The 11,432-nt window shown below is 44.2% G+C and overlaps 1 protein-coding gene across 1 annotated transcript in view; it reads left to right on the top strand.

The window, feature by feature from the left end:
• The first annotated feature begins 6,436 nt into the window (after positions 1 to 6,436).
• The window catches only part of mrps22 (mitochondrial ribosomal protein S22), a 28,130-nt gene continuing 23,134 nt past the window's right edge, over positions 6,437 to 11,432 (top strand). Inside the window, exon 1 of the mRNA XM_043702024.1 lies at positions 6,437 to 6,627. Within this exon, the coding sequence (XP_043557959.1) occupies positions 6,492 to 6,627 (136 nt within the window). The 5' untranslated portion in view covers positions 6,437 to 6,491. The remainder of the gene's footprint in view (positions 6,628 to 11,432) is intronic.

The following is an 11,432-nucleotide window of genomic DNA, read 5'->3' as shown; positions in this document are numbered from 1 at the left end:
CATTTATTCCCCCAAACATAATTCATTACTGACCTTCTGATTTTCTTCATTCTATGGAATATTAAGAAATTGCAATCATAAAACCAGACATCTTTGATTGTTGAAATATTTTTACAAGTTCCATTTAAAATAAATATTTGAAGGACACAAGAATCACCAGCAAGATTGAATTACCCATTGCTTGTTGACCCAAGAAGGTATTGGGCCTGGTCTCCTTCCTAACTATTGCAACACCATTTTACTCCCAGTGTCTGATGACTAAACAAATTTCTAATGGTTCCACTAAATTTTATGCAGATTAGCTAAAGTCCTCAAAAGGTTCTTTAGGACATGAATCAACTTGAGAGACTAGGCAGCATGGTGGCTCAGTGCTTAGCACTGCTGCCTCACAGCACCGGGGACCTGGGTTTGATTCCAGCCTTGGATGACTGTCTGTGTGGAGTTTGCACATTCGCCTCACAGTTTCCTCTAGGTGTTCTGGTTTCCTCTCATAGTCCAAAGATGTGCAGGCCAGGTGAATTGGCCATGCTAAATTGCCCATAGGGATGTGTGAGCTAGGTGTACTAATCAGGGGTAAATGTAGAACAATAGGATAGGGGAATGGGTCTGGGTGGGGTACTGTTCAGAGGGTCAGTGTGGACTTGTTGGGCAGATGGCCTGTTTCCACAGTGTAGGGATTCTATAATTAAATGAGAAGATTACAAAGTCTGATCTTTGCACATACAACTCAAAACAATGGCAGTTATCAGTCATCATTTTTCTCCTGAATAAAGTTGTTCTATTAAACTCTAATCTAGTTTTGTCTAACGTAAAATCCACCGATAATACTATTTTTACCAGCTCAACACAGATCCAACTGATATATCAGCACCAATTCACAAGCTATTTCACATTGTAATCATGCAATCCGACTTTCCAATACCTATTATGGGGCCACTAAAAAATTAGGCAAGCAATAGTGGGCAACCAACCAACAAATAAGTAAATCTTAACTTTTGTTGACATGACTGCAGACATAGCTAACCTCTGAGCCCGAACAATTTACAACACAATCAAACCTCCTAATAATCATACCAGCTTTTCAAAGGGCAAAGTAACTTTTACTGGCAAAGACCTATCAGCAGGATTATCAGGGCTCCAAGCCTTGCAGCTACAGGTTACAGTTAGCTTAACAGACATCTAAAAATTTGTTACATGACATCAAAAGGTTTCGACAATACCTTGAACCACAATAGCAAAGCTTGAGTGATTTATTTTACTTGAGCCTCAGCATGTGTTAACTGCCTGAAAAACACATTTCTTTGCATTTCATTCTCAAAAATAATACAGAAGGAGCATACTAGTTGGGTAAATACATTTAGGGCCATATGTCACTTAAAGCACAATGAGGTCCTGCTGCAAAGTCTACTCATTAGCCCAGAATCATTCTGAATGCAAAGACTTCTCCCTTGCCTGACCCCACTCAGCTCTTTTATTGCAAATTGACTTCTTGAATCACTACGTCTTCTCTGGTGAGGAACCCACGGACTTCACTAAGACTGAGACCATTTGATTAGATGTCTCTCTCACTTGCCTCTTGAAGAACTCTTGTCCCACCCTTTTCTGGATACACACTGAGACTGAACTCATGTTTTTCATTTGTTTCCTTCATTATCTGCCAACATATCTTCGCCAAGTTTACCTTGTCCACATCCACCTCCTACTTTTACTCGACTACTCGCATCTCGTGCAACTGTCTGTGTGGAGTTTGCACGTTCTTCCTCTGTCTGCGTGGGTTTCTTCTGGGTGCTCCGATTTCCTCCCACAATCCAAAGATGTGCAGGTCAGGTGAATTGGCCATGCTAAATTGCCCATAGTGTTAGGTGCATTAGTCAGGGGTAAATATAGGGTAGGGGAATGGGTCTGGGTAGGTTACTCTTCTGAGGGGCAGTGTGGGCTTGTTGGGCCAAAGGGCCTCTTTCCACACTGTACAGAATCTAATCTAACCTACTATCTACCTGACTTCCTCTGCTGGCTCCCATGTTCAGTGATATTGTACAAGGTCTTCCTTCCTTGGTATCTGATCTCCTCTTCTTGAAGACTGCCACAGTAGCTCTTGCAAGACATGTCAGAGTATCGACACGAGTAACAGCATTATACATGGGGACACCTCCCACCATGTACATGGTGAGTACTCATGTGACTTGGCCAATGTGGTCTGTCTCATACGCTGCAGGCAAGGATGCCCTGAGGCATGGTACATTGGTGAGACCGAGCAGATGCTACAACAATAAATGAATGGACACTGCACAACAATCACCAGCCAGGAGTCTTCCCTCCCAGTCGGGAAACACTTCAGCTGAACCTTCGGGGGACCATCCTCCAAGGTGGACTTCAGGACAAGCAACAACACAGAGTGGCTGAGCAGAGGCTGATAGCAAAGTTCGGTACCCATGGGAATGAACTCAACTGGGACCTTGGGCTCATGTCACACGACAGGTCACCCTACTGCACAAAAACACGCAACTCAATCTGCCGCTCCTATATGTGCACACATATTAGTTTATGGGGTGAATTTATTTTTGCAGAATTACATTGTATTTTCCTCAAAAACTGCATGAATCCATATAAAACTCTGTAAAACTGTACAGAGGGTTTGTCAGTCTGACATAGCATTGGGACACAGACAGACTTCACAGCTATTGTTTAAAAAGCTGAGCTAATTTGAGAACGTAATTTAAAAGGAGTTCTGGGATTAACATATCAAAGAACAGAAACTAGCATATCCCATTATAAAAAATGAAAATTTAAATCTAAGATTATTTACTATATCACATCTCCATGACACTGGATTCCTTTGGCTATAAATTCTGTGAACATGATCTTAATCTCCACAACCACCTGATGAAGGAGCGGCGCTCCAAAAGCTAGTGCTTCTAAATAAACCTGTTGAACTATAACCTGGTGTTGTGTGATTTTTAACCTTTAACCCTTTGGACAAACGAAAAACCTTTGAGGCCTCAATCCTTGCAAACTAATCCTCTCCAAAGTGCTTGAGCACGTTGGCCCTGACCAAACTTGTGTCCACTTTTCCCAGAACTCCATGTTTTAATCTCTCCAATCAAGTTTCTGTTGCTTCTGCAGTACAAAATTACTCTTATCAAAAGCACAAATGACATTGCAGGAGCTGAGATGTGTGCATGTGTGTGAGTGCATTTAGACACATAGACATATTAATGGGGTGTTGGGGCAGGTTAGGGTCCTGCTGAGGGTATGTAAAAAACAGCCAATGCTTTTCCTGGCACTTACCCATCCAGCTTTTAACCTGCTGAAAGTTTACAGGGAATGCATTGGGCAGCACTCCTACTTTTGCACCATTCCCATCCCGACAGGTAAGCACTTGCTCAGAACCTCAGGCACTGTAGTGGCTGTTTTTATCCAAAGTGGACCAATGTACATCCATGAATACAATTGAAATGGTGCTTTTAAACTCAGATCCAGAAACAAAGCACTGAATACAAATAAGGTTAGATTAGATACCCTACAGTGTGGAAACAGGCCCTTCAGCCCAGCAAATCTACACTGACCCTCCGAAGAGGAACCCACCCAGATCCATTTCCTCTGACTAATGCACCTAACACTATGGGCACACCTTTGGACTGTGTTAGGAAACCAGAGCAAGCCCACGCAGAATGCACAAACTCCATATAGACAGTCACCCAAGGCTGGAATCGAACGTGGGCCCCTGGTGCTGTGAGGCAGCAGTACTAACCACCTAGCCACCACACCACCTTTGTGGCAATTAGGGCAACTGCGGCAGATAATTCTAATATCTTTCACTATTACAGGCAATCCATCCAACAGGAATAACTGTCCACTCCTGATATGATCTGTTGAGAAAATGTCTGTAGTGTATCCACCATAGTATCTATTTTCTAAGAACAAGGGCATCTACCAAGTATGAAAAACACTTCTGGTTTTCATCACTTGTTGTTACGACTGTGTTGAGGGTGGATCTGTGCATGTAGAGATGGGTCATCCATTTTGAATGGAAACACCCTATCTCTGTGTTGGGAACACACACTTTATGAGCTGGGATCCTCAGCCTAGTGTCACTACTTATGGTCCCAGCAGTGACCACCACAGACGTCTGAAGCTGCTGGGACTACAGAGCTGAGGGCCATCTGATGAGCTGGTGTCTCTGCAAAGTGGGACTTTCTGTTATGAAATGGGCAGATGTTTTGCTAAAATCATGTATCATTATTCCCGGAGTAAAACTGCCACCCAGTGGATCATGACAGGACACCTAATGGACTCTTGAGGCAGGCATGGTGACTAGGGCCCATAAAATCCATTTCTATGTGACTGTTACAAAGGTAAATGCTCACTCCTAACCTTTCTTAATCTTGTCACAAACTATGAATTGAATTGAATTTATTGTCACGTGTACCAAGGCACAGTGAAAAGTTTTGTCTTGTGAGCAATACAGGTATTAATAATCACACCTCTTCACCTTTATTCAGCTCGGTTTGCATTTTTATTTATTTAATTGTCGCTACCAGAGAATAACCTATAATGGTCCGACTCGCCGTTCCTGCACTGTCAATTCTGCTGTTCCATTTTCTATTCCCCATCTACATGCTGCCCTTCTATGACATTACCTGAAAGTACACCAGCTTCTACATGCACCCCACACTATCTCACAATCATCTCTCTCGGCACCCCTATTAGCTCACGGAAAATACTGTGTATTTGATATCCAAACTGGATATTTTCTCCAACTCCATTTTGAGACAACCTCAGCGCTGGTCACCAGATTCATCCCTCTCCCTGGTAGCTGTTGGGGGTCTAACCAGACAGTTTGATACCTTGGTATAGGAAACAGCTCAGAAACGATCTTCTGACCATTAATCCACTTTCATCTCCAAGACCACCAACTTCCACTTCCACAATATCACCTAATTAGGCCCTGCCTCAGTTCATCTGCTGCTGAAATCTCATTCATATATATTTTTAAATTTTCATAGTTGACTATTTCAAATATTATTAGGTAAAAACAAGGGCTGCAGATGCTGGAAACCAGATTCTAGATTAGAGTGGTGCTGGAAAAGCACAGCAGTTCAGGCGGCATCCGAGGAGCAGAAAAGCCCTTCATCAGGAATAGAGGCAGAGTGCCTACAGGGTGGAGAGATAAATGAGAGGAGGGTGGGGAGAAAGTAGCATAGAGTCATTAGGTAAATGGGGGTGGGGATGGAGGTGATAGATCAGAGAGGAGGGTGGAGTGGATAGGTGGGAAGGAAGATAGGCAGGTAGGACAAGTCATGGGGACAGTGCTGAGGTGGAAGGTTGGAGCTGGGGTGAGATGGGGGAAGGGGAAACGAGGGTATTAGACTGCCACATTCCACCTTCTCCACTATCCTTGTCCCATGTGTACCAGGTCCTGTGCTGTTTGCCTCACACTCCCTGCTGGTGCTGGCCCTGTTGGTTAAGTAAACTTTGATTTCAAAATCCCCCATTCTCGTTTCCAAAACTCTCAGTGGTCTTGCCCATCCCTATCTCTGTAAATTCCTCCAGGATCATACTTTGAGTTAGCAAAGCTCCTCTAATTCTGGCCTGTTGAGCATCCCAATTTTAATTGTTCCAGTGTTGGTTGCCCATACCTTCACCTGCTTGGACCCTGAAACTAACCTTCACCCCCACCCCGTGTCTCCTACTCACTTTCCTTTAAGTCAATCTTATAAAACTTAAAATCAAACAAACAACCACAGATGCGGAAGATCTGAAACACGAACAGCAATTGCTGGAGAAACTCAGCCTGTCTGGAAGCATCTATAGAGAGAAAGCAGAGTTAACGTTTTGTATCCCTTTATGATAGCTACTAGGAAAAGGTGGTATGAACACCTTTTGTACCACCCTTTCCTAGCTATCAGTTCTGAAAGAAGGGTTGGTGGATTCAATAGCCGTCTTTCTCTGCACAGATGCTGTTCCTCTAACTATTTCTAATTTTGTTTCTTATGAAACCTATTTGTTTTGGCAATCATATGATACTGCGAAGCACCCAGGGGGGCATTTTATTAAAAAGTGCTACAGAAATGCAGTTGCTGTATTTCCAAATTCTGCAGATCCGGCTCAGTCCGCTTAAAGACTCATCCAATTCCCACGTTTTATAATTTTAGGTTGGAGGTTTCTTTTATGCTCAGGAATCGTATTTCGGGAAGAGTCACCATAGATCAATGGAATATATATTCTGCAATTAAAATTAGTAGTTGCATTTTCTGATTGAAATTCCAAACAAAAATGAAGCTGTTAAGAAAAAACACTGCGACTCTCACTTCAAACTCTCACTTCAAATAGGCACTATGTGACCATGACTCTTTTGAAAACAGGATTGCACTCCCATTACAAATCTGCGTGTGCACAAACTCTGCAAAGAGTAAACTCCAGCTCCCAGAGTGCTGTGTTACAGCGCTCCTCCCAGCGGAAGGTCACCGCTGCCTCTTGCAGAAGTGAAGATGGCTGCGTTCAGGATTGCACGGCGTGTCTTGGGGAGTTCTCGGCTTGTTGTCAATGCTGAGCTCCCCTGTGTGGTTGCAGGTGGAGGTGGGCACGGGCGGCGTGCCCTTTGTGCCCAGAGCCCCGGGCGTCCAGGTGAGTGGCCGCTTCATTGTTGGGCTGTCCCTGCAAGGCTGCAGTTTATAATGCAGCAATGGCCCGCACCGTCCTGTCGGGGGTTGGGGGGTGCTGTGTCTCAGCCCCAGCCCCAGCCCCAGCCCCAGCGCGGAAACGCCACTCATCTTCGGGGGTCTCGCTGCCGGTGACTGGGAATCCAGAATCCCACAGCATGCCCTTCAAATAGTTAAACCTGTTAGAGACACAAAATAATGCCTCCTGATGGGTCTGTCAAGGATGGATTTCCTGTTTAGTGTCTACGGGGCATTTTCTTTAGAGTGAGAGGCGAAACATTTAGAAAAGACGTGGGCAATTTTGTTTTACACAAGAGAGTGGTTCATGTGTGGAATGAACTTCCAAAGGAAGTGGTGGATGCAGGGACAGTTACCACTTTTAAAAGACATCAAATTGATGAATAAGAAATGTTCGGTTTCAGGCGCAGGTAGGTGAGACTGGTTTGGTTTGGGATTATGGTCAACATGGACTGGTTGGACCAAAGGGTCTGTTTTTGCGCTGTATGACTCTTGTGTGTCCTGCACGTTCTTGGTCAGATCCACTGATGTCGAGCCGGTGTTCTTCTCTGATCACTGCCTCCTGTTGGCCGACTGTCACCTACAGGACAACCAGCGAGCCAGCAACGGAATGTGGAAGTTGAACGTGAAACTGTCGGCACCAGAACAATTGAGTAACTCCAAAAGGGATTACACATTGGAGAATCCTGAAGCCTCTTTCTGAATTTCCAGCAGACTGTTGGGAAATAGTCAAGGGGAACATCAAGAGGTTCTTCATCCTCAAAGGTGTTCTTAAGGTGAGAGAGACAGACGTAGAAAACTGTCCAAACTGCAGAGAAACATACCGAACCTACTCTTGCTGCGGATCATAGGGGTTGATGTCACAAAGAATTTCCAGGAAGTGAAGAGCCAGCAAACTTCGCTCTTTGCCTCGGAGATCTCCAAGATAATCTTCCGGTCCAGGATCGACACCATGGAGCAAGATGAGACGTGCTCACGTTTCTACTTCGAGAAGGTGAACAGGGAGAGCTCTGTGCTCGGCAGCCTGAGGGAAGAAGATGCCTCAGTAATGTCATCTCAGTCTGACATCCTGAGGATTAGCAAATCCTTTTATGCCAGACATGAGGCCCACAGACAGTGCAGCCTCCCAGTTGTCCCTGTCCTCTAACACTGAGGTCTTAGTCAACAGCCCATGGGAGAGGCTGGATCAGCTATTATCTCTGGATGAGCTGACGAAGGTCCAGGTTGTATTCAGCTCTGTGGGACTTGATTGGCTGGGACCTGCTGGGGGTGGATGACGGTTTGCTTCTAGCAGGTAGCATGTTCAAATCCATGAGGAAAGGTATCATCACCCTCATCTACAAGCAGAAGGGGGAAGTGGAAGGAAATTAGAAATTGGGGACCAATATCACCACCAAATTCAGATTAAAAAATCGTGTCTAAGGTCATCACCAACCGGGTCAGGTCTGCTCTGGGATTAGGGATTCGCCCCAGCCAAACCTGTGCTGTACTGGGCAGGATGATCTCAGAGATCCTCCCGCTCCTCAGGGGTACGATCATCTATGTGCAGGACATGGGGGGTGGATGCCTGCCTCATCATCAGGACAGAATTCCTGAAGGTGCTAGGAATATGGTTCGGAGGGGCTAGAGTGTGCGCAAAACCTTGGGAGGACCGTTTCGCAAGATGAGGCAGAAACTGGGCTTTTGGGAGCACCACTCCCTCCTCATTGCAGGTTAAAAACCCTCTCTGTTGTTGTATGTGATGCAGGTCTGCACCATTGCAGTCACTTGAGCTGTCTTCCACTTCATCTGGAGGTCAGAGATGGATAGTGTCTGTAGGGACACCATGTGTGAAGCTATCTGGACAAGGTGGGGGGAGAACATACACAATGCAGCACTCATCCTAATGACCACCTTTGTGTGTAGTCCCTCAGTACACAAACACTAAGTGTCACTATGTACTGAGGTTCTACTTGTCCCCTGTGCTGTGAAGGATGGGATTGGCCTCGTTGCTGCAGAACGCTCCGTTCTGTGTCACCTGTCCTTCGTGGAGAAATTTACAAAGAAAAGCCCCTTTGACCACAAGTCCAACAGTAAGTGGTCAGCATAGTGTGTCCTCTAGTCCTTGTGGGCAAAGGAGAGGGTGAATCCTGTTTGGTTGTTCCCTGAGCAGACTCTCAGTCATTTGACGGAATGCCTCACTACCAGAATTTTCCAACAAGCACCAAGATGTAGCTTGGCTAGTGGTGAGAAGGACACTGCCCTTCGGATCCTTTATGTACGCCCAGACTCTCTGTGACACCGCATGCTGCTCTCCAAGTGGCTGTTGGGGAGTAGAGACAGTCACACATCTTGTTCTGCAAAGGAAGTCTGGAGAGAGTTGCAGTGTTTTTTTTGTTGAGGTTCATCCTGAGCAACTCCATGACATAGGACTCTGTGATTTACGGTCTATTCCCCGGGACGCACACTGAGACAAACATTGACTGCACCTGCAGGACATCAGCGAACTGAAAGACCATCTTCAGTCTGCCTGAAATGTGTTCATCATCCAGTGTAAAGAGTTGACCTTGTCTGAGTGTTGCAGACTGACACATAGCAAGGTCCAGGGCGACATGCTGAGGGACACACTGAAGCGTGGGGCAGCCACCACAAAGGCGCACTGGGGAAAGACCACTGTCTGAGGTCTTTCTGCTGAAGTTAAATGGGCGTCCGTTCAGTTATTGTACCCTCGAATACATGTAAATAAAGTCTTGCTCAAGTAAAGAAAGGCCTGTGGTTTGTTTGCTGAATAGTGTCAAACTTCAGTGTTAGTTTCTTCATACGCTATTGTACAGAACTGATCTGTTTCATTTACTACCTTTACAGTATACAAACATATTTTAAAAATAATAAAATCTTCATTCACCACTTGAAAAGGACTTCAGTGTCAGTGTGGCCCACTTAGCGTCACCTTTGTCTCTAGAACACGAGCACACAGCTGATGACACAAGAAACTTCTTCATCAGTGTGTCAGGTCAGGAAAGAGGCCTGGAAATAAAATGTGTAACTTTTTAAAGGGGATTTGTTTTGGAGTGAACAAGAAATTGTTCACATCACTTCTCTCATTAGAGAGAGACATCTTCCCCTTTTCACTGTCTTAGCCCTTTCCATGTATCATCCCCTATCACTCTATTTCTCTAGCTCCTACACTGTATTTTATCTTCATTTCACTGTCAACAGATGGCAGAACCTTGTATTCTGGGTCTCTGTACTGAAATCTTTCTGCACCTCCAACACCCGCCCCCATCTTTGGAAGTTGCTTCATAACCCACTTCTCTGACTAAGCTTTCAGTTACCTCCCTAATTCTCCATTCTTGGATTGGTGTCTGTTTCCTTTGGAATATTTATGGGGCACCTTGAGGCATTTTTGACTTGTTAAAGGTGCCAATAAATAAAAGTCATTTATGATTATTTTAGGCTGCAATTATTGAGTTACAGTGATATCGGCAGTAGACATTTGTTCTATTGCAAACTGACCATATCTGACCGATCCAGAGGTACTGTGACCTACTGAACTCATAACTCATTTTTAATGTTGGGAGAATGAATTGGAATATCCACTATGTCCTATCATAAAGATTACATATGAAGTTTTAAAGATAAACCAATTAGTGCTTTCAAACAAGGTATTATACTTTGTTTAAAGAATACAGTAAATGAATAAATACGTTGTAATGGCATGTCTTTTAACTTTGTAATATTGGCATCTGATTTGGGCACAACTATGATTGCTGCAGATTGATGTATCTAGAGCTATTATTCATGATTTCTTGGTATTTAGCCCCACCCTTTTGGAGCTTTAGAAAGCTGTGGATCATTAATAATTGCTTATTGGATAATATAAATCAGGGACCAGCAATGGATTCTGATTCCAAAATGTGTCTGAGTGCCATTGTTGTAACTGATAACATTTTTGATAAAAACTGGCTAAATTTCAGAAAAGCTTTAAAACATTTCATCCGTAAATGGGGTATTGGAGATAATATTTGTTATCAAACAAGTAAATAGACATGGGTCCAAACTTTACTTGTAAGTGTCACTGTGGCTATGGTTTAATCCACCAAGGAATACAAACCATGATATCCTTTTGGAGCTGTGCTTCACAATGCTGACATGTGGCTTTCACTCCATAGCATAGGATTGGCAGCAGAGAATGAGCCCTTTGTGACACTGCTGACTGTTTGTCAGAGTCTTTAGTTAGACTTTTAATGATGATGGGCCATTCCTGATCGCAGAACAGGGACTGAGCACCATTTCCCCCTCTTGCCTTTTGCTGGTTCTCTCACAATTACAGAGGAACCACGATTATCCAAATAACAATTTTCCAAATTTCAGATTATCCAAAAAAGATCACAAGTTCCCAATAGAAACATTACTTCAAAGAGGTGCTTCCAACACATATTACATCTTTTGTTTACAATAATTAAAAATGAACTCAGTTTACTGAAATGCTGCTGAGAACAGATCTGGTCATCAATGGGAGCCCAGGCACCATCTCCAAATGACTAACCGCCTGCCCTCTCACTCTCTTCCCCCCACACTTTCCCTGGAGCTCTACACAGGAGTGAACTCTAAATCCCCAACCCCCTTTCCAGATAATCTCTTCAATATTGTCCTGTACAGGGCAAAGGTGGAACTTGTAAAAAAAGTTTTGTGTGTGTGTGTATATATATATATATATATACGTATGAACTATTTTGAGACTTCTCCCCCCCCCCCCCCCCCCCCCCCCAC

The sequence above is a fragment of the Chiloscyllium plagiosum genome, chromosome 13, assembly GCF_004010195.1.
Source record: "Chiloscyllium plagiosum isolate BGI_BamShark_2017 chromosome 13, ASM401019v2, whole genome shotgun sequence".
Lineage (NCBI taxonomy): Eukaryota > Metazoa > Chordata > Chondrichthyes > Orectolobiformes > Hemiscylliidae > Chiloscyllium > Chiloscyllium plagiosum.
Note: the sequence above shows the minus strand (reverse complement) of the source record. Positions and strands in the feature narration are given on the sequence as shown.